Source organism: Argentina anserina, chromosome 5 (genome assembly GCF_933775445.1).
Source record: "Argentina anserina chromosome 5, drPotAnse1.1, whole genome shotgun sequence".
Lineage (NCBI taxonomy): Eukaryota > Viridiplantae > Streptophyta > Magnoliopsida > Rosales > Rosaceae > Argentina > Argentina anserina.
In genome coordinates this window covers 16,923,376-16,951,299 of record NC_065876.1, presented here as the reverse complement: position 1 = coordinate 16,951,299, position 27,924 = coordinate 16,923,376, and the positions used below count along the sequence as shown (strand labels likewise).

Sequence of the window (27,924 nt, the reverse complement as noted above, 5' to 3'; positions counted from 1 at the left end):
TATAGGAAATTACCCTTTAATAAAGTTGGTACCTCCACTTTCTTTGTGATAATTGTCACATCCCAAGAAAGGGATGGAGGCAGTATATTTAAGGAAAATATATGAGAAACAGGCCAACTAAGCAAATAAGTTTAACTTAGAACACTCGCAACATAAACAAAACCTGTAAGAGGTGTACAACTCAAAGAATTTAACACTTGTACACTTGTAAATAACAAGCAACTAGAAGCTCAAGGGAAATAAACAACTACACTTTACATTTCCGCGAAATAGAAGAGTTTACAAAGTAATACACAAAAGTGTGGTGAAATATGTGAGTGGCCCAAGTTTTACAAAAGATACAAGAATCTACGCAAAGAACAAACAATGGGTGACAAAATTACAAATAACCTCGGAAGTATTAAACAAATTGAGAGGCGAAAACGAAAACAAGAAGGAATCATGATTCTATAATGATACTCCTAGCTCCACGAAAACTAGCAAATCATGCAAGAAATTATAGTAGGGGTGAGCGTCGTCCTCGCTTGCCCAGTAGGAGCCAGCCCACCCATGAGGTTTGAAAACCAAAACTAGGTATATAGTATGAGTTTATCTATGTTGCACCGATACGTCAGTCGGAGGCGTGTCGCTGTATCCGACACGTCCTGACGCGCCGATACGACACGATACGCCTTTTTGCCGTATCGGACACGCCACGTGGCGTATCGTAGAATGTTGACTTTTCGATACGTTGACGACACGCCACGTCAGCACTGGACACGCCACGTCATTATTTACTAATAAAAAAAACTGAAAAACCCTAAAATCTAACATAATCGCGACCCGCCGTTCCTCTCCTCCTCTCTCCTCGCGACCCGCCGTTCCGCTCCTCCTCTCTCCTCGCAACCCACCGTTCCTCTCCTACTCTTCTGGTTGGCAACGAAAGTCTCTGGTCGGTGACTCTTGGCGGCGGGGTAGTCACGGCAGCAGCTTCCCTGTAATTCATTATCATTATTTTTCTTGTTTCATTCAGAAAGATCAAAGATGTCATCTTTACTTTCATGTGTGTATATATGTATCTGATGCTATCTTACTTTTGAGTTTTGATGCTTTCAGCTTGTGTTCCTGGTGCGGCGATTAATGGGTTTCATCACTTTCATATTGAGGAAGGTGAGTACTGAGTTTCCTAGTGTTTTTATGAGCTTTTGTGAACATCTATCTTGTTACAAGTTATGGAATTGGATTTATATTTAGTGTGGTCGTTTAACTTTCTGTTTGTTTGGTTGATCATTGCTGCAAAAATGTGGCCCGTAGCCGATAGTAGTTCTGATTTTTATTGTGCCAAGAACTGATTGAAATTGGGATCATGATATAGTGGTTTTAAAGTTGGAAGTAAATTGTTAGTGTTGTCTGTAAGCTAAGCTGCAACTTAGTTGTCAATTCTGCAACAAGTGAGAAACTGAGTGAGATGGATTGGACCAAGAATATTCAGATCTGTGAATTAGTCGCTCATGATAACAGGTATGTCTGTTAAACATTACATGTAGAGACAGTTGAGACATGTGAAGTTGATTACAGTTAAGTGTATAAAATTCTGTTGGGAGGTGGGATAATTAGTTTAGGTCTTATTATTGTTCATTTTTGTTGTGATTTGTTTCACATGGAAGAAGAGTATTACCAACATTTGATCTGCCTCAACTAATTCCTTCGTGCTTTTTCATGAAATGGTGTCATTTTTATATATCTTTCAAGATTCTGGTTAGTATTTGCACTCTGCAAGCCAACTTCTTTGGTCAGGCCATAATGCCCCTGGTGGATTTTTATTTCTAAGTTTAAACTCTGTCTTGAAATTGCATTTCTGACATGAGTAATCTAATCTTTTGTTAATGGATCTTTATTCATATTTTTTTATTCAAACTCACTTAGTCACTTATATCTTGCACATGCACTCCTTTGGTTCTGGTGTAGGCAAGCTAGAGATGTCATCAAAGCTATCAAGAAACGTCTGGGGAGTAAAAATGTGAATTCTCAACTTTATGCAGTTATGGTTAGTAAGAGCCTGATTTCTTAATGATATTATTTTCTAATGTTTTCTTATTTTAGGGGGAGTCTCGATAATTCTCCTGTAATTTGGTTTGATAATATCATCCATTTCTTTTGGCTTTGTAGTTGCTGGAGATGTTGATGAACAATATTGGGGAACAAATACATAAGCAAGTGATCGATGTTGGGATTATTCATATTCTGGTGAAGATAGTGAAGAAAAAGGTTTGAACTTGTACTGATGTAGACAATAACTAATACTTGTCTAATTTCATAAGTAATAAAACTTGTTTCATTTGTTGTTTACAGTCAGATTTACCGGTGAGGGAGCGCATTTTTCTACTGCTAGATGCGACTCATACATCCTCTAGATTCTTATTACTTTCATGTGATGATTGTCTGACTCCTTCTGAATCATTTATTTAGAGTGCTGGAATACAGTTCCCTCAAAGGTCCGGTCCCTTCAATTTGCCAAGTACCAGAACCAACTAAGAATAATATACCTAACAGGGATGAAGGGGTTGCTCCCCGAGTGGAGCCACGTGTTGCTCCTGAATCTAGGTACATTTACTTCAACTTTTAATGTAAACTTCTGTTTTGTAGAAACCACATAATGATGCATGCTGGTCCATCCCCTACAATAAAATAGATACACAAACATCCATTGCATACCCTCCATGTATTCTCACAAAATCCACCAAGAAGAAATGCAAATATACAGTGTTACCAACTATTCACTTTGTCACTTGCATTTTTTGACTATTTGATGTTATTTCTTAAACATTGTTATGCAATTGATAGATTTTACAACTTTATAATAATATTGTTAATTTATTTTATGTATTAAAAATATATATAAATATTTTTTATTTGCCGTGTCGGAGCCGTGTCGAAAGAAGAGTTTTTCATATTTGCTGTGTCGCCGTGTCGCGCCGTGTCGCGCCGTGTCGTGTCGCCGTGCCCGTGTCTGTGCAACATAGGAGTTTATAAAGCATTTAAGGGTAGTTTAAGTGTCGAGAAAATAATTTCTCAAAACATGCAAATTTAGGAAAACACATCATGCTAAACAGTTGGGTGCCCAAGGTAGAATAGTGGAAGATATAATAGTAATGCATGACCGATCCTAGCGACTAATGAGCCCAAACTGGTGACCTCAAAAGTCGAGGCCAACCGCCTCTGTTGCAACAATATTTCACTAGATAGCCCTCAATAATACCGTAAAGAATGGATCTAAATAATAAACAGAGTATTACCCCTATAGAGGTTTATGATTTTCGACACCGAGGGGTTACTGGACTCCCGGGCCCCATACACTCTCAGGTCTGTCACACTCACGAACAAGTCTAACCACTTACTCTATCTTAAAACACGCATAGCCTCGGGTTTTTGCAAGATTTAATGCATCATAAACAATCAACCGAGAACTAGACTATGATTTATAATTGGCCAAAAATCAAAATAGGAAGGTTAGCTCCCCTACCTAGATTGAAGTGCAGAAATCCCCAAATCCAAAACGTAAGCTCCAAGCTGAGCAATCCTTATAACTTGATATAATCCCCGAGCAGCGCTATAGAAATGAAATGCCAAGTCCAGAATCCGAAATAACACGATTGTAGCCTTTTCCTAGTTAGACATGGAAATGTCAAGCGTTGACTTTGAGTTGACTAAGTAATTCCTGGTTTGACCAAGAGAATTACCAAAGGTTGAATTTGACCAATCGAGATAGGTTCTCAGCTTATTGATTCACAACATAAATGATTCATAACACAAACGATTTTATAATATCGAACAACGTGATCATCCCGGTTTACGCATATCATGTTAAATGAAATAAGCATTATTTAGTAAATCCTAGAATTCACTAAGTAATACCATAACATTAAATCAATGCTTCGAGTTTGTTATAAATCAATAATCGTCGATTTTAAGAGCTAAACGACATTAAATTTCTCTAAGCCGTTAACACTTTATTACTAAACAACCCAAAGACAATTACTAAGGACACCCATCAGGGTCTCCTAATATAGAAACTTTCCAGAAAAAGAAAAGTTTCCCGAATTGGAAAACTGTGTGACTTTCCTAAAAAAGGAAATACTAGATGTTACCTTCAATGGCCATGCCAGAATCTTGCAAACGTTGTGTGAAGTTCCAAATGCTTGCTGGAATTCCTCAATTGCTTTGTATAAACCTCCAAGCTGCCAAATACCCAAAAGCTAAGTCCAAAACTCAATCCAAATCACCAAATTTATCAATACAGTCCCAATGGAAAGCTTTACCTTCTGTCGACTTTCAACTCAAACGGAGGTCCACAAACGTACTCCTTATGTCTCCTAAGTCTCAGACGTCATCCAATATTACCATTCAACTTCATTGGTTTCAAACAGAAAAATCTCAAACTCAATCTTCATTCTATTTCTCCAACCAACATCAACACAATAGCAGTGAAAGAAGGCGCTTTACCTTCAATTTCGTTCTAGAAGATGAATACCCAATACAGTAGCTTTTCCATGTCCCTTGAAGCTTCTAATATTGAAATGTACATTCTGCTCCTCAACTCTGTGATCGTAAACGCTAAACGTCAACACAGCAGCCCAAACGAAATTACAGAAATTCCAGAGAATGGGAAATTACCTAATGTGATTTCCCAAGTGATCAGAAAGAGAGCAATTGCATCTCTCTTATTGAGAAAATATTCATGCTGCTCCAAAACTCAACTGATATGCAAGGCTTAGTGAGGTCCTCCTCTTTTCTCAAACGTTGCCGGAGAGTCGTCGATGACGGTGGTTCACGGCGGCAGAAAACATGAATATGCAGAAAGAGGAAAAAGCCCGATTTAACTCAAATTTATGAAATTGGAATCATTGAAAGGTTAAAGATGTTGGGGAAGGTATAGCTTACAATTAGAAGCTGGAGTCGAAGCCGTAAGGTTGCAGTCTCGCTGGAATTTGCAGAAAGCACTGGAGGAACTTAAACCCAGAAAAAGGAGATTACTAGAATCAGACCAGATTCGAAAATCAGAAGGTCTAGGAGGTAGAGAATAAAGAGGAGGTTAATAATTTACCACATTCAAGTCATGGGTAGGCCGGAGATAGAGAAATTGATCGGAATTGGGATCGTCAAGCTCCTTTACCGATCTTCTCAAAGAGTTGCTGCATGGTTGAACCGTGACCAAGGATGGAGAGAGAATCATGCGAAGGTTTGCTTGATGATGGCACGCCGCCGAGAAGAGGCCGGACGGTGGAATTGGGTGAAAGAGAGGACGGAGCAGTGAGAGCTCGGCTCTCTGTTATGTTTCTATCCAAATATAGAAGAAAAATGAAAGATGGGAAGACAATAAAAGACACGAAAATACTCTCGGACACGATTTGATACGCAAATACGCCCAAATAAAATTTGGAGAAATTAGAAAAAAGTGACATTTCTCATTATTAATTAGAAAAACAACAATACTAAATCTAATTATAAAAGGATATTTTATATTAAAATTATAAAATAGTTAACAAAATTTGAATAAATCATAAAATAGTCAGTTTTTTCATACTTTTATAACCGTTGTACCATTCTCTAACTATTAGTATAACCGAATTTGACGAAAAACACCGAAGTTTCCTATTCTGAATTCAAAAAACCTCCCACGCCTTTGATCCTCTAGTCCGCCGACTGTACCAGCTTAGCCTCCCCGCCGTCGCCCCGTCGTTTCGCTCGTTCATTCTGACAGTTCTAGCTTCCTCAAAGTCCGGTTACTCTCCTGCAAGCTTCGGTCTCACCATCGTCACTCTCTTTCATTTTGATATGTTCTAGCTTCCTCCAAGTTCGGTTGCTCTCCTGCAACCTTCATCGTCGCTGCCGCCGTCAATTCAGGTTTGTTTCGGCGCAATTTGATTTGACATTTAGAGAACTAATTTGTTTCAATTCAATTCTTATTCGTGCTCTTAGTTATGCTTCATTCGTTTCATTTTCGCGTTCTGATCATGCATCTTGTATTTGTATTTCAATTCCAATTCAAGCTTGCTACTCGATTTTGGTTATGATTTTTCTTGCTTGCAAATTGATTTTGTTTTTGCTGTTGTTGTTACTCGTTTTGGTTTTTGCTGATCTTTTCTTCATGAATGCTTCAATGTACTGGTTTAGATTGATCTATGACTTTCATATTCAAGATTTTTTGAGTTATATCACGAGGTTTTTGTGATTTTGAATTGTGTATTTCCATTGTATGTTTGTTTGTCACACATGCTGTCACACCATCTGTTACACACCCTGTCACACCTCCTGTCACACCGCCTGTCACACGTCCTGTCATATCTGCTGTCACACCGCCTGTCACACGTCCTGTCACACATCCTGTTACACACCCTATCACACGTCCTGTCACAACGCCTGTCACACGTCCTGTCACACCTGCTGTCACACATCCTGTCACACGTCCTGTCACACATCCTGTCACACCACCTATCACACCACCTGTCACACCTCCTGTCACATTACCTGTTTTAATTTTTTGCAGGTCACAATGCAGTCTGTTTATTGATAGGAGCACAAAGTGTGACGTTCTTAATGTGTTTATGCCCTATTCTTACTCTTTGTTACCTTTTATTTAGTATGTTTTAGTTTTTTTTGTATGAATAATTGTCTAGGTAGAGATTATATCGATCATGAGTGAATTGATGATGAAATCGTGCTAAGAGAAGAAGATATGCACTTAAAAGCCCAATTCATGCAAGAATCAAAATGCTATCAAGATTCGTAGTCCAACTACGACGGGGTCCCCTGGATAGCTCCGATTGAATTAGAAGATATACCATATATGGATAGAAATCTGTGTGTGTCTAGTTTCTGTAGGATTTGGAATAAAATCAATATCTTATTCCTACAGGTACATTTGACCGAATCATTACTTGGAGGTCTAGTGAGCTCGGCGGAATTATCTCAGTCATTGATTTGTTTTTGATCCAGGGGCTACGAGGGAAACTTGGGACCTTATTTCTTCTACATATAGAGCACAAATATATATCATAATCACCATAAATTCATGCACCAAAGAATGTCAAAAAAGACATGCAGCAAGTTAAATGAGAAGAGGTAAGAAAGTCAAAGAAGGCATGCAGCAAATTAATGAGAAGAGGTAAGAAAAATCAAACATGGCTGCAACAATTAAGACTCTTGCTGCCTCCCTAATTCAAAGAAATAAATTTGTGCAAAAGAAATCAGCATTAAAGGAGGAAGAAGATATGCAATCCTTATAGAAATCAGAATTCTGACAGTGCTGGTCATCCAACTTTGACGGACTCCCCTGGACAGCTCACAATAATTCTGAAAATCCATGACATATGGATGAAAAGCTATGGGAGTCTATTTTCAAATTCCGTTAGAATCAGCTCAATATCTATTTTCTAGAGAAAGTTATGGCTAGAACAAGGCACAAAGGTTAGATCTGCCGAATTGAGAAAATCTAGGAAACCTCAACCAATTTGGTTTCAACTTTGTGGACTTTGTGGCCAGCCTCCCTTGGGTTTCTTCCTCTATATATAGCACCTCATTTCCACAGAAAAATATCATCAACCTTGAACATAAGTATAGTTAAAGCGTTGCCCAAACACTTTCATTCACCAAGAACCATAGAATCCGAATTCACCCACCCTTCACCATATTTTCTGTCCAAAGCTTAGGAGCCTAGGATACCATACTCCTGAAGATTTCGTGCTACCTTTCTAAGGAACTTTGGGAGGAGAATTATAAAGTGTAACTCTATGATCTTCATGTTTAGTTTTCGGGTTTTTATGTTCTTGTTCTTGGATGATTTATGTTTAGGTTTTGTTAAAGTTATTTTCATTGTTGTCTATGAGATATTTGTAACTTTTGAATGACATGATGAATTAATGTTTTCGATTTTAATTCAATGATTTTAGGTTTTATTTCATGAGTTTCTGTTTATTTATGTTCTTGATTAATTTTCGGTGTGTTCTTATATTGCATGTGTGATTAAGACAAGTAATTGATGTTGCATATGTCAATCATTCAAAGCTAGTAACGATTATGATACAAGTAATCGATTAATTGTTTGTTCTTTGTTCTCCGACCGATTACGATCTTAAGTTCGACATTGGATAGGTTCTTTAAACATGTTGATTTCTCTCTGTGATACGTAATTGCATGATGAATTGGTATTTTATATTTTGTAGCAAGACAAGTAGTTGAGCTCGATAATATCCATGTATTAGGAACGAAGTAGGAACTTGATGCATGATCGAATTTAAGATGAACTATGATACTTACGGCACGAACATGATTGAGAGTAGATTTCGTTACCTTTGTTCTTATGTTATTTGTTTGGTGATTTCTTATGTGTTGGTTGGTTGATCACATGTATATATTAGTTTAGGTTTTATTTTATGTTTTGATACCGATCCTATATCCCAAAATCCTCAAACTCTTATGAATTCGTTGTTAAATATTTGTGATTCTTCGCCCTGGAGGATCCCTGGTTTGTGAACGATACCCTATTGCTTTATACTACTAACGATGCTTACATGGTTAATATCTCGAGAAATCGAACTGATCAAATGGCGCCGTTGCCGGGGAACGAACCAATCAAATGGCACCGTTGCCGGGGCTCCATCATTATGGATCCCAATCTTTTAAGTTCGAATTCACTGTTCATATTGTACATTTATATATTCTTATATTATTTTGTTGTAACATATAGTAAATATATATTAGGTTGTTGTTTTGGTGATTGACTGAATAATTGTTGTAGGTTGTAAATCAAACGGAATAGGTAAAGTCCCTTTTGTTAATATTAGCCTTAACCTCTCATGTTTGCTTCTAAAGTTTTTGCATGAGGTTGAGGGCGGCTTTTATTAACACTTGGAGATTTGTCTAACACCCAAGTTTGTTTCCTGCTGAGTAAGGGGCACGCTCTTTCATTACCCTGGTGCATGGGACCAAAATTGGATCTTAGAGAACTATTGTCTGACATACATCTCGGTGATGGAGTCAATAGGGGGTTTGCCTTCCGTAGTTCAACAAATGAGTCTTACCATGTTTACTATCTCTGAATTAGCTATCCGGCCTTCTGAAACAACGATTCAGACTTGTGTGTAGATATCCATACTTAGGCCGCACGTCCACCTTGGTTTACAACTTAGAATCAATCGATCATTTAATTGTTTGAATGACAATTTAAGAATGTTGAAGCATGAAATCGATTGAAAAGTTACTTGTAAAAAAACAAAAAAATTGAGTTAAGAAATTAAAACGAACTTAAACATAAGATTTGACAATATGTTGGATTAGTTGGTAAGCTAGTTTTCGTTTCTTTTCTCCCTTGAACATGTGCTTGGTATATATGAATGACTTTTGACATATTTGTGACTTGTATATATCAATGAATTTCTAACTGTCTTCTCTAACTTTTGTATTGCATCTTAATGATCTCATTCTAATTGCATTCATTTTGCATCTCATTCATGTTGCATTTTAAATTCCACATAATAACAAATGGCTAGAGGAACATAGTCTTTTAAGGACCTCACATCCTATGTTATGTAGGTTCCCACTTTCACTAATGATTTTGTTTGATTATTTTTTTTATTGTTTTTGTTTTTTTGATGTGTTTTGTGCTTGTGTCAATTAGTTTTCGAAAAGAAAAAAATTGAAGAGGAGCCAGAAATTTTCGTTCAACAAAATCTGGCAGAAGTAGTCCGTCGACTGAGGCAGGCTGTATCTCCTAGCGCAAAGGGAGTTAGCGAACGTACTTTACATGCTTGGAAAGCTAGCAACATCAGCTTTCTATTACCATTGCTGTCTTACTGATCAGAGATTATTTTCAAACGTTATGAAGCATGGAATGCAGGCTGTTGGACTACGCCATGGGGGAGCTTTTCTCATATTTTTATCTTGTTTTTATTTTTTGTTTTTTTTCTTCCACTATGAATTTGTCTTTCATTGCATTATTTATTTTTGACATTCATTGAGGACAATGCATGATTCGAGTGTGGGGGAAGGTTTACATATTTGTGTAGTCATAAAACCAGAAAAATAAAAAAAATTGTATTTTTTTTTGTTTTGTTTTGAGTCTTAGGTGCTTTTAATTGTCTAGGATGAGTTGATCTTTGAATTTATGGTTGATAGACTGCTTTACTCTCTATGAACCACTTAAGGTCAGTTTTGGTGAATTTTGTTCCAATCGGGCCATCAAACAAAAGTGTCCTGCAATGTACATATTACACACGATGAGTCATCATCACAAGTTACAACTACATTAATAGATCAAATAATAAAGAAATTGAAACTAATTTACGAAACCAGCCACACCTCCTGTGAAACCATCTGTCACAGTAACATTTTTTGTCTTGTGACAGGAAATGTGACAGACATAATTCATAGAAACTCACTAATGAGACCAAACACACCACCTGTCACACCACTTGTCACATCTCTTATCATAATAAGATTTCTATTGAGACAGGAATTGTGACAGGCATTGTGACAGAGTCTGTGACAGGCAATGTGAAACAAGTCATATAACAATTGTTTACAGAAACATGTAAAAGAAATAAATCACATTTTTAAAAGAAAACCACAATGGTGTAGAAAACATAATTCATACCCGCTGCTTGTATTGTTCTAACACCGTCTCCATTCTCTCCTTGTCTTCTCATCCATACATTTGACAACGTCAAATTCATCCCAATGAATAACCTCAACTTGGCTAATTGCTGATGGCATGCCATCATCTGGTATATCATATACCAAATCCCCGTAATCTTTGATGATATATAATTCTCATACCTCCACCTTTTCTTCTGCTGCATCATTTTTTAACTTCTCCCTTTTTTGCTCTTCATTCCACTCCAAATTTTTGATGATGATGCGTGAAATATATGAATACATTCCCATTGTTGAAGTAGTCTCTCCAGATTTTTCATCATCAATCTTGATGGTGAACCTATTTTCAGAATCATATGTGTTATCATCAGGATGCATGCAGCTCAACGGATATGCATCCGGAGAAAATGGAACCAGGTTCTTCTCGGCTTCAGCCTCCATGTCAATATTGGCCTCTGGTGTTTTGAAGTTTTCGAGTGAAATGTTGATTACCGGTGCGGTTGGAAATGAAAAATCCAATAGAAGAGAGAGGTCAGGCATGAGTTTGAAGGACGACATGTCAAACTCCGGTGTGGATGGAGTATTTTTGGCTTGTGTAGGAACTGCTGCAGTTTTCACTATCACAAAGGTAGATACAAGTCAGTCACAGTATCAGCCACATAATAAGTCCCATTAAAAGTATTCAACTACAAGAGTTGTCACATATTCTGTCGCACCATCTGTCACACTACCGGTCACACTAATATTGTCCTGTGACAGGCCATGTGACATGCCGTGTGACACAAGTCATACAACGATTCTATAGAAACATGTAAAAGCAAAAAAAGTACATATGGGTAGAAAAAAACACAAGGGTATACAAAACATAATTGATGATTCATAGAAACTCACATATAAGACCAGTCACATCAGCTGTCACATATATTGTCACACCACCTTTCACACTAATATTTTTCATGTGACAGGCAATGTGACACAAGTCATACAACAATTTTCTACAAAAACATGTAAAAGTAACAAAGTACATATGGGAAAGAAAAACACAAGTGTGTATAAAACATAAGTCATGATTCATAGAAACTTACAAACATTTTTTGTTCGATGTTAAATATAAACATATTATCTTTCATATCAAGTAAAAAAAATTCTCCCCCTCTCCTTCATTTTGCATGAGTTTTCGAGATTTAGTTACCATGATCATTTTGTTTCTGCTGCAGCTCCTTGCCTTTTCCCACTTTCTCATTCTCTTTCTCCATAACCAGCTAAGTATCTTTGTGGTGCATCTCTTTCTCCTTCTCCAAAACTAGCTTAGTATCTTTGTGCTCCACAATCAGCTTAGTATTTTTGTGCTGCATCTCTTTCTCCTTCTCCTTCTCTAAAGCCAGCTTAGTATCTTTGTCTTGCATCTCTTTCTCCTTTTCGCTATGTTCATGTGGCTCTTGTTCCATCGGAGTAGTCTTGTATTCTTGCTCATCAGATCCTGCTGATAGCGTATTTATCATCCCACTATATTCTTGAATTTTTCATCATCTTCTTTGCTCTTCACTCTTAATTTCTCCAAGTTGTGTCTCAACCTTTCGTTCTCCTCCTCATGCTTTACTACTTTCTCCTCTAGACTCGTCTTGATTTGCTGCAATGTAATATTTTTCTCTTAGAGGTCTGTTATTTGTGCCTCTAGTGCCTCAACATCACATTTTGGCATTGGGACTTCATCTTTCTTAGCATTTTCATCTTCGTCAGAGCTGCTAAACTCAAGTTCTTGTTTCACCTTGCGAAACAATTTCTGAAACACATAGATATATCACAGTTACACATGTTGTCACACATCTTGTCACACAATCAGTCACAACAAAAATAAAATAAAATACCATCATATTGATAAATAACGCAAGGTGATTATTGTCATACTTCTCAAGAATCGGCACCAGTTTTGACAGGTCTCACTTCAGTGCCAGAGGATATTTGTTTTCTCTACCTTCAATTGGTCGTATGACAACGGTCTTCTCACATAGCCAATACTGTTCAAAAAATAAGATGTTAATACGGCTTACCAAGCCATATATGAGAAATCAAAGAAAGCGTATGTGGCTTGAGCGTGTAATTTTTGCTTTGAGCGAAGACCGAAAGATGTGGCCAATTTCCCTTGCCCATGCATAGTCTTCTAGTGATGTTTTTCCCCACAACGCTCTGACATACTCCTATGCGATGAACGATCCTGAGTTGGGGACAAAGAACCTTGCTAACATGTCCAGCAATACAAGTCTTACAACATTGATGTCCCTTTTTTCATCTTCCCCAGCCGCAAGATATTCATTTAGCGTCTTTTGCAATGCGTCAGTGATTTTCTTCTGCGTTAGCCTATTGTTGGTCGAAAGTTTTCCAAATATGAGTTCTGCCTCCGGAACTTCCTCATTTGACTTGGAATCCACAAACTGCCTCTTGAGCGGCACACCAAACAATTGTGATATGAAGCTATCAGAAATCCTAAAAGTCTTGCCAGCAAAGATGAAGGACTCCTTGGCCTTATCATAGTTCTCAAGGATTTTCACTAATCCATTGATCGACTTCGTCATCATTTTCCTTGTGATCACTCCATCATATACTACAGAGAAGAACTACCCAAACGGCCCTTCCCTCAATATTTGCAAGGAGCGTGCCTTGATCATCTTCTTATAAGGAGTAGGATCCGGGTATGCTGATCTAAACTTTGCGCTTTAGTCTGCATAGAAACAATTGAAATATTAGGCACAATTACTCCATAGTAAAATTACTGTAAATAGCACACATCCCCTTACACCTGCTGTCACACTGCCTATCACACTACCTATCACACCACATATTACACCACCTGTCACAACTACACTTACTGTCGCACCTTCTGTCACAATTATACATACTGTCACACCTTTTAAAATGCATTATGGCATTAAAATTAAAGGTGTAGCCAAGGCTTAGCTCAAGCTGTGACACATGCTATCACACATAATACTGCTACTCTACATAGCAAAGTTATGTTCATAAACAATTAGAGTTTAGCTTAATCAACAATATTTTCCTTTTTTTCTCTTCTTTTTCGCTTTTGATGTCGTTTTAGTGGTTTTCTCTTTTGGCTTGTTAGTTTTCGATTTTTTCTTTGTTCTGAAATCTTCTCTTTCACCCTTCCCTTCACCTTAATCTGCCTCCCCTTCATTTTTACACTTTTTTTCTTCTGAGGAATTTCCTCCTCCTCACTGTTGCTGCTCTCATCATCTTCTTCACTGTCATTGTCATCATCATCATCGTCATCATTGTCATTTTCATCGTCACCAACCACTGTTGTCTTTGTTTTCCTCTTCACTGTTGGAATTGTCATCATGACTACCCTCACTGTCATTCTCAGTGTCATATGCACTTGTTTCATTGTCTGTTTGTGTTTCATCGTCACTCTCTTCGGACTCTTCCCTCCATCTCTTCCTTTCTACTTCCTCCTTGCTGATTTTCCGCCTTTTCAGAGCTGTTTTTTTCTTACTTGGTGGGGCTTTACGTTTTGAATATGCATAGAATCAATCATAGTGAAAAATTGAGTAACATTTTACCACTAACAAATGCAGCCATAACTACTGTCACACCATCTGTCACACCTCCTGTCACATCATCTGTCACACCTCCTGTCACATCTACTATCACAACATCTGTCACACCTACTGTCACGACATCCGTCACACAACCTGTAACAACATATGTCACACAACCTGCCACAACATCTGTCACACGTCCTGTCACACCTCCTTTCACACGTTTTGAAATGCATTTTGGCATTAAGATTTCCTATGTTTTAGCTTAAGCTGTCCCACATCCTATGACATCTACTGTCACAAGTTTTTTTTTTTGAAATGCATTATGACTTAAGATTTCAAAGGTTTAGCCAAGGCTTATCTACTGTTAGACCTACAGCTTGAAATTCATGGATTACTACCTTGCTGGCGGTCATGCTATTGCTTGGTTCTCCATTCGTCAAAGTCTTGATCATCATCATTATGGATTTTGGACTTGTCTCTTCCTCATTTTGCCATTTTTGTACTGAAGAACAAATAAATCAAGAAATTCAAATTGAGTTCAACAACAACCAAATCAAACCCATTGAATGATAGAGAAAGTAGAGAGAGCAAGAGAGAGCAAGAGAGAGAGAGAGAGAGAGTGAGAGAGTGAGAGAGAGAGAGAGGGAGAGAAATCCTGAGACTCACATTTAACCGTTGAGAACAATTGCGTCTGCGCGTCGAATTCGGATTCCTAGTAACTTCGTCGTCGTCGTCGTCAACGTTTTCTCCATCGTTGTCGTCATCGCCGTTGTAGTCGCCTTCAGGAGGAGAGAATCGTTGAAGAAATGCAATGAGTTTTGAAGAGAGGTCTGAGTTTGGGTTTTTGACAGAGAATAGAATATAGAGCGTTTCGCGGTTATAGGTGCGGTTTATTTGAGTGGCATTGTCCGTAATTTTTCTGAAAATTTGGAGCCACTTTTTAAGTTGTTTTAAAATGACTTTTTTCTAATTTTCAAAACTTATTTGATCTTTTTATAATTTCATGCATGAAAAATAACTTTAATCAAAAATAACTTTATAAGAACCCCATAAAACTTTATTGAACACGGACAGGTTTTAGTCACATTAATGAAATAATATTTTAAATATATATACATAATTAAGAAAAAAATAAGTAGTAGATGTCAAATCCCCAAAATTTTTAATTACTTTCCAACAATTAGGACCAACACTTTTCCGACATTTTCTTAAAATGTCAAGTTAATGGCTTAACACTTTGTTGTCGCGGAGATATTTACCATATATATTTTTCTAATACTCTCTTATTTTTACAATTTTACTAACATTTTACGTTTTGAAGTAATTGTTTATTTTGAAATTGTTTTACGTGAACTAATTATAACCGTTAGATCTACCATTGTTTGATCTAAACCATCCATTTAATAAACTATACTAACACAACCATTCTTCTTCTCCACCAATTCACCGAACTCCTCCTTTTTCTTTCTTCTTTGCGACCACAATGAGCAGATATCTCTGCATCTCTTCCCGTATGCACACCTACACCCCCACAGATTCCACCAATCAACAGAGCTAGCCCATGTAGACATCAAGAGCTTCTCTCTAATACTCTCTTCCTTCAGTCTATATAAAGAGACTAGACATGCAACCAAGCTTACGCCCTCAGATACCTTCAATTCTTGTGATTTCAGTGAAGAATCAAAGCTCCAATCACTTCCTTCAAATTCGAATTGGTGAGCCCAGACTTTTCTAGATTTAAATTTAGTGAAGAATCAAAAATCAATTAAGAAACCCAATCAACCCATATATTCACTTTCCTTCTCAAATCTTTGATTTTTATTCCAGATAGATCAAGCTCTGGGTTTGTTCAATCTCAGCATGCATAGATTGGTTTGCAAAAATACTCGTGTCCTCCATAATTGCATGTCCAATTCGGACACACCCGTGTCCCGCAGGTATTGAATTGTGTCCGAGTCGTTTCCAAATTGAGTGTGTGTGTCCAATCGTATTGGAACGTGTCCGAGCGTATCCGAGTCCGGGTCAGACATGCAGTACGGCACTCGAGAAGCATGTCGTGCATAGAGAAAGTGACATGTTGGTCTCGATGGCACAAGAAAAGAAAAGAGTATTTGGGCTTGACATATACCCAACTTATTGGAGAAAATAAATTGGAAAATAAAATGAACGGTTGAGTTGAAAGAGAGATAAGATCTAATGGCTTAGGTCATCTCCAACCCATGGGCTATTGTGGCACAATTCCCAAATCGAACGTCTCCAACCGATAGGCTAATTTGCTAGTGTGATAGAAAAATGTGCCAGAAGTAGCCTAAAAGGGCAAGAAATATCTATTTCGGGCTACTTTTGTCACATTTTTGTGGCACACTAGCACACGTACCTCAAAAAGTATTTTTTATTGTTGTTTTGGTGAATAATTTCATAAATACATAACAACATTGTTTAGTAAATATATATATTTCATTATTTGAAAACAAATGTATTTCTCTTTGTTGAAATAATATACTACGACATTAAACTTGATTTAAATTTGTATTTTCTATAATGTAATAACTCTTTAAACATACAACAATATTACCGATATAATACTAATAATTTTTAATGAACAAACAACCAATAATCACATTTTAAAACTAATAATTGTTAACTAAATTACAAATAAAAGTGACAAATAAAGTAATTATTTAAAATAGAACGGATAGTTTTTGACTATGCAAAAATATAGGCAACATGAGTTATTTCTACGATCCAATGATGCATATTATCCAGAAATGCCGACCGATACACTAAATGATCATGATTACTAACATTTTTTAATATTATTGATGTAACTTAAATTAATTAATATTCATGTAAATTTAATTTTTATGAATTAAAATTTTAAGTTTTAATACTTTTCATATACATTTATTAAATCTATCATTTATAAGAGTAAAGTTGTAATTAAATGATAATATATTTAAATTAAAAGATACTAACACATTAAAAAAAATTAAATGGCTACATTGTAGCACACTTTGGTTAGAGACAGTTGATATCACATCAATAAATAGTACCGATTTTGCGTGACACAATGTAGCTCAGGGGCTACAAATAGCCTTATGGGTTGGAGATGACCTTAGATTTCTAAAAAGGATTTTAGTTTTAGGAAAGCAATTTTCTAAACTACAAACACTTAGGAAATTTGTAGAAAATAACCCTAGTGTTAGAAAACTAATCAGTGAACATTTGTGGACTCATAACGACGTGTGTGTCATCATAGTGACCATCACGTGTCAAGTCGATATTGAATTGCTGGATAATGGATTAAAAATAGTGTATTTCAATAATGAATTACAAAATTATAGATATTTAAGGGGTAAAAATGGGAAATTAATAGTGAAATTTGTATTACTGGATAATATTTATTTTTTTTAAAATTGATGGTGTTGTAGGAGAATCATCTCCTATATATTCTTAGTGTATCTTGTCCTAATTAGTATAGTTTAGCTAGTTAAGGAATAATATCATATCCTAGATTTATCGGGATCTTTGATGTAATGTCTATATATAAGGCTCCATATCTATCAATAAAATTATTGTTACTCTCTCGAATTCATTCTACTATTTCACGTTATCAAGTATGTAGTTCTATCCCTGAGTTTCCCTAGGTCTATGACCCGAAAAAAAAAAGATCTAAAACCCTAGATATTTTTTCAGACCGACCGCACCTTTCTCTAGCGCCACCGGCCACCTTCTCAACGCAAGTTCCCTCTCCGGCCACCACTCCTCGATGGTCTAAGCCTCCTTTGCATACCGCACCAATTTGTTTTGAAGGTCAAGCTTCAAGGTTTCTAGAGCAAAGGAAAAAAAGGAGAAGAATAAATTTCAAGACTTTTGCAATTAATGGTAAATGTATAAATTAAAGTTTCTGTTTTCAATGAAATTTACATTGACAGGATTGTTGTCTTGCATCGGGAACTTTCAAACTCCATTTTCAGGGGAACTTGTTGGATCATAATTCTCAAATACTCTAATACCCTAAAATATGGAATTTACGTATTCTATGTGCTTGATTTAATTTAGACTAATTTATTTCCATTTTTTGTAGAATATCTTGACAAGAAGAGAAAAATATGATATTCCAGCAATTTTCCAAGCACCAACACTTTTAGCAGTACTATTATGGCGAAGCACCACCACTTTTGGTGGTGCCATGCATTTTCGGGCTAATTTTATGGAGGAGCAAGGAAGGAGCAACGCATTATTCTATCACAACTATATCTCATCTTTTTAGTTGAGATTTAACTACAGCATTTTTCTCTCTTTCTCATAAAATCATGGCTCACCATTGTCCAAAAATCCACACCTTTATTATGCAAAAATCAGATTTGATTTTGGGTGTAATCATCACCTCTAGGTCTATCATTACCTAGCCATCACCCACTTCTTCCATGATCATTCACTTCCTCCATGATCACCCACTTTCTTCTATGATCACCCACTTCTTCCATGATCATTCACTTCCTCTATAATCACCCATTTCCTTCTTTATTACTCACTTCTTCCATGATCACCCACTTCCTTCAATGAACACCCACTTCTTCCTTGAGCACCCACTTCATTCCATGATCACCCACTTCCTCCTTTATCACCCACTTATTTCATAACCAACCACCCCACTCACTACACAATTATCTCTCATTTTTCTCTACTTTTTCCACCACCATTCTCCTATAAAGTACAAAGAATTCTAAAAAAAAAGTCATTTACATTTTATTATGTAGTTTTGTTCAAGTTTGGGGGAGTGATTTGAGGAATTGAAACTTGTTGGGCATCTTTGGTTCTTAAGTTCGAAATCTCAAAAGAATTGTTGCTTACTAATTTGCTTGAAATTTGTGATTCTATTCAATTTCATTTCTAGCTTCTCACCTAATCGTCATTACATCTAATAAAAGTCATTTTCATCCAAGATGTGGTATTGTTTGATAGCAGAGATAAGATTGAAGAGCAAGTATATGGCGGTATTGCATGAGATTGTTTTAAGTATTGTGTAGTTATCCCTTAAACACTTGTGTGGAAAAATAGAGTGTATACCTTGTGAGTTTATGGTTAACACGGTTAGGCATGCATTCTTAATCTTGGTACATTGAAATGACAAACTAGAGACATGTTATACATTTCAAAACACAAGCATTTGATCCATGATCTATGATGTTTTGAAGCCTACCTTGATTTCCATGCCACATCACTATTTTGCTCTTTAAGGAAATTGTTGGAAGGATTAGATTGTTTTCGTTGTTGTTATGTCAGATTTGGGTTAGTTTGCTTGAGGACAAGCAAAGTTCAAGTTTGAGGGTATTTGTTAGATCATAATTCTCATATATTCTAATGCCCTAAAACATGAAATTTATTTATTTTATGTGCTTAATTTAATTTAGACTAATTCATTTCCATGTTTTGTAGAATCTCTTAACAAGAAGAGAAAAATGTGAAATTCCGGCAATTTTCCAAGCACTGCCACTTTTAGCGATACTATTATGGCGGATCACCACCACTTTTGGTGATGCCATGCATTTTCGGGCTAATTTTATGGAGGAGTAAGGAAAGAGCAACACATTGTTCTATCACAACTAGATCTCATCTTTTTAGTTGAGATTTAACTACACAATTTTTCTCTCTTTCTCACAAAATCATGGCCCCCCATTGTCCAAAATCCACACCTATATTATGTAAAAATCTGATTTGATTTTGAGTGTAATCATCACCTCTAGATCATCATTACCTAGCCATCACCCACTTCTTTTATGATCATTCACTTTCTCATGATCACCCACTTCCTTCTATGATCACAAATTTCCTTCTTTATCACCCACTTCTTCCATGATCATTCACTTCCTCCATAATCACTCACTTCCTTCTTTATCACTCATTTCTTCCATGATCACCCACTTCCTTCAATGAACACATACTTCCTTGAGTGTGTACTTGATTAAGAATGGATACAAGAACGATGAACTGTGCCCTTGCTTGTTTATCAAACGCAATAGTTTTAGTTTTGCTATAGTAGCTATCTATGTCGATGACATGAATATAATTGGATATCTGAATGAGATTGGTGAGACGATAACCTATTTGAAGGCAATTTTGCTTAGGTTTGGAAATTGAGCATAGAGTTGGTGGAATCCTTGTACATCAGTCTGCATATGTCCGAAAGATGCTCAGGCGCTTATGTATGGACAAAGTTGTGCATCTTGATAGTACTCCCATGGTCGTAACAAGTCTGGACATCAAGAAAGATCCATTCCGTCTGAAAGAGGATGATGAAGAGATCATTGGTTTTGAATATCCATATTTGAGTGCTATAGGAGCTTTGCTTTATCTAGCTCAATGTACTCGTCCAGACATTGCATTCTCAGTGAAGTTATTGGCCAGGTTTAGTTCTACACAAACCATTCGTCATTGGAACGGTATTAAGAACATCTTCAGGTATTTGAAGGGTTCCATTGATATGGGGTTGTACTATCAGTATTCCGACAAGAAAAGTGTTATTCCAACAAGAATTGATGGAAATGTTAGACTAGTACGTTACCATGTCGCCGCCACAACCTCCTGGAAAGCTGGACACGGCTCTTTTGCTGCTGATGTCACCACCAGTGCTAGTTCTCAGCACTTGAACGGCAATTTTTCCTTTCTTACAACTTGCAGTGATGAGTTGGTAGGATTTGCTAATGCCAGATAACTTTCGGATCCATATAAATGACGTTCTCAAACTGGTTATGTATTTACCATTGGGAATACGGCAATTTCTTGAAGATCAACCAAGCAAACACTTGTTGCTACTTCCTTAAATCATTATAAGATTATTGCATTACATGAAGCCATTAAAGAGTGCATTTGGCTTTGAGCAATCATTACTCATATTCGAGTTGCTACTGGATTAATTTCTACTACAGTTGAACCAACATGTATCTATGAAGTAATGCGGCTTGCATTGAGCAGATGAAGTTATGTTACATTAAGGGTAATAACACAAAACATATTCCGCCAAAGTTCTTTTATAATCAACAACAACTATTTAAGTTAATTAGATTCGTTTTGATGATAATGTGGCAGATTTGTTCATTAAGTCTCTAAGATTGCATTCTAAATCTACATTTGTGAAGCATGTGAGACACATTGGCTTGTGTCGTTTATCAGATCTCCAAGATTGAGTTAATGATCAGGGGGAGCAGTTTTGTAGACATCAGGGGGCGTCTACGTCACATGCATTGGCCATTTGTAGTTAGTTTGATTTGCTCTTTTTCTCATTCAACCAAAAGCTTTTAATTTTACCCAATAGGTTTTTGTTTTCCTTGGCAAAGTTTTTACTGAGGCAACTATATTGCACTATGTCACATTAGGATCGCGATACAAGGGGAGTGTTATAGGAGAATCATCTCCTAGATATTCTTGGTGTATCTTATCCTAATTAGTATAGTTTATCTAGTTAAGGAATAATGTCATATCCTTGATTTATCAGGATCTTTAATGTAATGCCTATATATATGGCTCAATATCTATTAATAAAATTAATGTTATTCTCTCGAATTCATTCTACTATTTCAATGGGTACATTTAGAGACACAATTTTTTATCATGTTGGTCCTAATTACGATTACGTACGCCTTGAACATTTTGGGCATTAATCACGTCGATCAAGGTTTTTTTTTTTTGGACAAGGACGTCGATCAAGGTTACATTACATGGGCTAATTTTGGGCTCAACCCCCCATTTCTCCGCCTTTCGGCCTAGCCTCATCATTCTTCCATAATCCTGTTTTTTTTTTGGTCGAAAATTCTTCCATAGGAAGCTTTGGGTTGTAGGATTTGAAATTATCCATTATTCTTTTGCTGGTTGTATATTCTAGCAAGTTTTAAAGCATATATCATTTCTGAGAACTTCATAAAGTGTGTTTTTATTTTGCTGTTGCATGTCCAAACCTGAGGCATGAAAGGTCGAAAAAGTTTTCACTATTAAGCATTTAAGCCAGCTTCTGTGAGCTCCTCCCCCTAAAATTTGAGGAGTGATCGGATACAAATAATCTCGAAATTATACTCATTCACGGATTTGAAATCTCAAAAGTCAATATTCTACCAATCATGTCTTGCTTTCAAGCAAAGTAATGGTCCTTGCGGCCTAAACTGTATGCGGATCATTTTCAACACGATGAGCTAAGTTGGAATGAGCGAGTTGGACATATATCCACTGATTTTACGATAGAAAATATTTGGTTGATACAGTACAGCAGTGAAATTTTTTTGATACGTACAATATGTTATATGTAGTTACAATTAAATTACTTCTTGTTGTATTAAAATTACTCTCCATAATTGTAACATTCCTAAATTCAGAACAGTAAAATTTCGAATTTGTGAATGCTAACACTCTGATATAACTTCAATAAATGAAATTACATTACAACAGTTAAATATCGTGTCCAAGTTTAACAACAAAACACTTAGATTTCAAACTGTAACAAACGTAATTACACGTGTAAGTTGTGCAGTAGTCAACTCTCACAAATCCTCACCAAAATAGGAAAATGAACAGAAGCAAAAACAGCACCATGTTGTTACACTGCTCATTCCTTCCACCTCTACTACTGCGAAGTACCTGCAGTACTACCCCCTGCACCAATAATGGTACACCAGGATTGTAAACACAAACCTGGTCAGCTACAAAGCTGGTATGAGTATCTAAAAGAAATACTCAAGGATAATGTAATATATTTCTAAACTCAGAAATATATATATAAACAACATTATCATCACAACACTACCAACGTCAATTCGCAACCAATGCCACAACAAACGCCACATATTACCACACAAGCATAATCACAACTCACAATCACAACGCAATACATGCAAAACATTCTGGGTTAATGCGACCCTCAAGTCGAACCCAAAAGATTGGCAGTAATACTAGAGCTCTAGATGATCATCCCCACAACCGGCTAAGGAGTGGTTCTGACATATGCCTACGCCACTAAGGCCGCCACACAGGCATCACATTGAAATTCATTTTGCCACTTGGGCCACCACTAAGGCTAAATATGTATTCATTTTCTTTCGCCAAACTGACCGCCACTAAGGCAGAACAACTTACACAAAGTCTTTTGCCTCAAAAGGCCACCACAAAGACAACACCACAACCCACAAAGCTACACATGCAATAATCATACCGGAAGGTACATTTTCTTCCCTTCCGGTAACAACAAAATAATCACCACAGAATAACGCCGGAAGGTACATTTTCTTCCCTTTCGGTCACACAACATATAAGCACTTCGACTATACAAATATTTCATCCAAAAACCTCCAATTTACCGAGAGGTACATTTTATTCCCCCTCAGTCCCATCCTCCACAGTTCAATGAAAACCAACTAAAAATACACAATATAGTAGCTTTATATACTTAGTGATAAATATATGCATATCATATTACCATTTAGATATACGTATATAAATCACCAAATATATACACATTTATAATGAATCACACAACAAGTAAATATATATATATAAAATGTAAGTTTACACGTCTAGTTACTGCCAAGGTAACTACACCAAACGTGAGGTTTATTCACCTTTTTCGCTCTCGCTTTTCAACTTGTAACTCCAAAAGAGTTTACTTATGCGCTTCGATGAACTCTAAGTACCTAAGTGACACAAATCTCACTTAGTAACAATTGAGTTCAAAACGCTAAACAACTCAACAAAACCTCAAAACTACTATGGCCCACCCAAACCAAAGGTTTGGTGCTTTCACTCTCTCTAGACCACTTCCAACACCCTTAACAACTCATACTACTCCCTTACTCTCCTAACACCACTCTCTCGGTCTCTCTCTCTTTCTCTCAACTGTCCCAAAACTGCAACAAAATCCTAACCCACTAAACCACTACACCAATCACCCAAAAACAGTCCCAATTTAAAAACTTTAGGTCTAGACTCCAATAAAATTAACTCCATCAAAACAGCCCCTAGGACACAGCCACTCTTTAGAACACAAAAGAACACTTCACACACACACACACACACACACAGTCCCTTACAACAACCAACCTACTTCAAACAAACCACAAGTATCCCAAAACACAGACACAACTAACTAGCCAAACCAGCAACAAACCCACTGTCCACACACTCTTAACTTCCCTCAACTCAACCTAACTCAACCTCACTGCAAAATAAGTCAAGGTAAGAAACTCCTTGTCACAAAAATACTGACAGCAAGGTTGAGGGACTGCTAGAGGGCAGTGGCAATTCTCTTCCTCTCCAAACTGCTACTGTGGAACTGAGTTGCTATCTAATACCACTCCAAAGCTTTTGCAGCTATGAAGTTAACCCCCTGAAGTGACCCAAGGCCCTATGCCAACAGTGATGCCGCAGCTTGCAGTGGCAATGTCCCCAGCTGCAAGTCGGTTACTGCCGGAGCTCCTTGGACATGCATGGAGGGGTGTGAATGTTTAGTTGGGTGCTAGGTAGAGTCAGTGCAGCTCTAGGATGACTGGTGATAATAGATTGGTGCCGGAATGGAGAGATTGAAGTGAAGGAAGATTTTTCTAAAACAAGGAAGAAATGGAGTCGGTGGATGAAGAAGAGAAATGAAGAGGAAAGAAGAAGAAATGGAGAAGAATAGATAGGGTCGGTGGGAGAAGGAGATAAGGGGAAAGATGGAGATATTTATTTTTTTCCAATTTCTCCTCTCTCTATTTTATCCTTTTCAACAACTACCATTATTAAAATCTCACTCCTCCGACTTCCAAAAATTACGTGTTGAATGCCTATGAATTCGTTTTGACGAGCTCTACGACTTTTTTGAAGGACGTTTTCATAAACGAATGACGGATCAAAAGTCAACTCTCGAGTCAACCGAATTAAATCGAAAAAACGACTTAATGGTTCTCGAACCGATTTCTACTTCAAGTGAAGGTTATTTAAAAGACGTAGAATATGGATATAACCAAAATATCATTTCGTTAATCTCCATGAAATTACAAGAAATGAATAACGAAATTCGGGTTATTACAGTAATCTTCCGGTATATCTTGTCCTAATTAGTATAGGTTAGTCTAGATAAGGAATGATATATAATCCCTTATTTAATGAGATACTCAATGTAATGCCTATATATAAATCCTACTTATCAATGAATAAAGATGATGTTTCTCCATGTTTTGATGCATATTGCATTTTTATGTAACACGTTATCAGCACGTAGTTCTAACCATGAGTTCCTAGGTCTAGAAACCTAATTTCTGAAAACAATTCCTTCTGTCATGAAAATAATTAGACAAAAGAACACATAAATTCCTTCTGTCATGAAAACAAATTCGACGGAAGAAGAAGAAAAATCATGAAGAAATTCTTCTGCTGAAAAGAAATCGCGGAAAAGAAAACGAAAAAAAAACAGAAATCGTTCTTGACATGGGCACCCAGAATATTGTTCGGGGCACCCCACTTCTTCTCCGATGTTGAGGTCACCCTTGTCGGCGATCCCCATGTCTGCGCATCCAAATCGCAGCTCGTCGATGACGCTGCTCCTTCTTGCAGACCCAACGAGAACATCGGCCTCCGTTTTGTTCCGGTGTTAGACCGGATCGAGATCGACCCCGCACCGCAACTCAGGTGATGACGATAAGCCTACAGCGGCGTCGCTGGCAGTAACCGACGTCTCCCAATTGCCGGCGCGCCTAACCGCTACACCTGCTACCTATGGCAACCCAGATCCTTGCATTGCCATTTGTTATGCAGTTGAGAGCACGACCCAGATTTGCAGATCCGACACAGTCGGTATTCTCCGACTGGACAACGACAAAGAGAGAGTTTTATCTCTCGGTAAATTACTTAAAAAAATGGGGCATAGTAATTTTGCCCAAAGGCTAATACGAAATCGAACGGCGAGAGTTACTTCACGACGCATTCGTGGATTCAAGCATGATCGTGGAAATCAAGCAAGAGCAACATTATTATGCTGTTTATTTGGCAAACAACCAAGTATGTTTTAAATTAACGTTGCTGCTTTCATGCAAATTTAAATTCCTCTGAATTTTGTCTTTTATCAGGGACTTTCAACCTCCCTTTCCTTTTCAACCCGATTTTTTCGCTTCTCGGGTGATATGATTCCCCTAGTATAGAGTTTTCGGAGCTGTTGGGAACCCCTATTACCATTCATAGCCGTTATGTGCAGCTACAATGTTTGAAAAAATGGGACAAGCATCGGTTTGTGACGAAAATTGTCGCTTATACAATTGTGACAGCATTTGTCACGGTTTATTGAATTGAGTTAGCATACTTTGGGACTTGACCTACAATTCAGTACTTGGAAGTTGTATCGTACATTGATACATAATGAATCTTCCCTCTTGTTGACCGCAACATGCGCCTGAAATTTGTCATTTTCATGTTAGATGTGTTTATGCACCTAGTCCAGATTAATTTCTTTTGGTGCAACATCGTTTTATTGAAAGATAGAAACATTAAGGTCAAAATATACAAGAGCACGATATAAGAAGTTCTTGAAACAAGACACTCATTATATGGAAGAACGTGGGAATGTCTTCTCACTATTACATGGATTACAAAACCAATTATACATTGCAGTTATTAAAAGAAAATAATGAAGCATAAATGCTTCGGTTAATAGTCTAAATGACTACAAATCCGTGTATTTTCCCAAAATTTTGTGTGAATGTATTCACCGCACAAGTGTGACTATAGTTACTTAGTCGTTACACTTTGAATTGATTTCATGGTCAAGATCTCAATCTAATTTTTGGCTATAAAATTCTCATGTAGTTCAAGTAAACGAACATACGAGAATGTCTCGATGCATTTATGGTTTCATTACCAACAACAATATGTTAATGCAATGTCACACGTTACATACTACATGGCACTACCTACATAAGCCCACAGTTTTAATTGTGGCATAAGTCAGGCTTACACAATCTTTGTGTGACGTAATGCATACTTATATGATCTTTGATGTTGTTATCATACATCTGTTTCGGTTCTCCATAATCTTTGGCAGATTAGGACATCATCTATTGATTTTGATCAACACTTTGCAACCTAGCATTGCAAAATGCCGAAGGACTCCGAGCCATGAGCATTTGCTCTCGGCTTTATTTCGAACCGACAATGCTTGTTGTAGGATATTTATGCCTTTTTGGCATGATGAAGCCTTGATTGATGTCTTGTTATGACATGTGTCCACCTTGTTTTGGTGATGATTTGTAGTGTTACATGCCATGTAATGCACTATATATTCCACCATTTCAAAATATGGTGATGTTTTCATAAAGTTCAAATTGAACTAACGCTCGTACAGGATTAGGGGAGTGGCAAACTATACCAGGTTCGCGAGCTATGGCCTTGACAGTATCGCCAAGATATTCCGTCCGCCGCCCGATTTAACCCCTAATGGCATCAAAAAATTGGTCAAGCTCTTGTCTCGGCCCCCCTAGGCATCCTACAGCCCCCCGCAGCCCTCCCCTCCCCCCCCTGCAAGGCTCCGCGCAGACCCCCTGCAGCCCCCCGCACGGACTCCTCACAAACTCCTAGTCTTTTTGGCTCTTTTTTTTACGCCGAAAACCCTTTTTGGGTATGCTTAGGCAACATGATCCTTGTATTTGGATCTACGGTGTATATGCATGATATTTGCATGTCAAAATCACTCGTGAATGACGTTTGAGGGTCTACAACGCTGAAG

General features: G+C 37.2%; 1 protein-coding gene and 1 long non-coding RNA gene across 3 annotated transcripts; one reads left to right on the top strand and one right to left on the bottom strand.

Moving 5' to 3' along the window:
• Nucleotides 1-978: 978 nt before the first annotated feature.
• Nucleotides 979-2,707, top strand: LOC126795252 (TOM1-like protein 5). 2 transcript variants are annotated; one of them, XM_050522096.1, is made up of 4 exons: nt 979-1,500; nt 1,948-1,999; nt 2,149-2,247; nt 2,332-2,475. In XM_050522096.1, exons 1-4 carry the CDS (start codon nt 1,448-1,450, stop codon nt 2,446-2,448), a joined length of 321 nt encoding a protein of 106 aa, XP_050378053.1. In that variant the 5' UTR covers nt 979-1,447; the 3' UTR covers nt 2,449-2,475. The 2 variants fall into 2 exon arrangements, with proteins under 2 accessions (XP_050378053.1, XP_050378052.1); XM_050522095.1 differs by having other exon boundaries at nt 1,118-1,500; nt 1,948-2,026; nt 2,332-2,707.
• Nucleotides 2,708-2,853: 146 nt separating this feature from the next.
• LOC126795255 (uncharacterized) lies at nt 2,854-5,287 on the bottom strand. The gene is made up of 7 exons (XR_007672251.1): nt 5,084-5,287; nt 4,654-4,988; nt 4,483-4,578; nt 4,299-4,387; nt 4,128-4,217; nt 3,503-3,645; nt 2,854-2,989 (listed from the first exon to the last, which is right to left on the bottom strand). It is a non-coding gene; the product is annotated as an uncharacterized LOC126795255 (long non-coding RNA).
• Nucleotides 5,288-27,924: the final 22,637 nt, after the last annotated feature.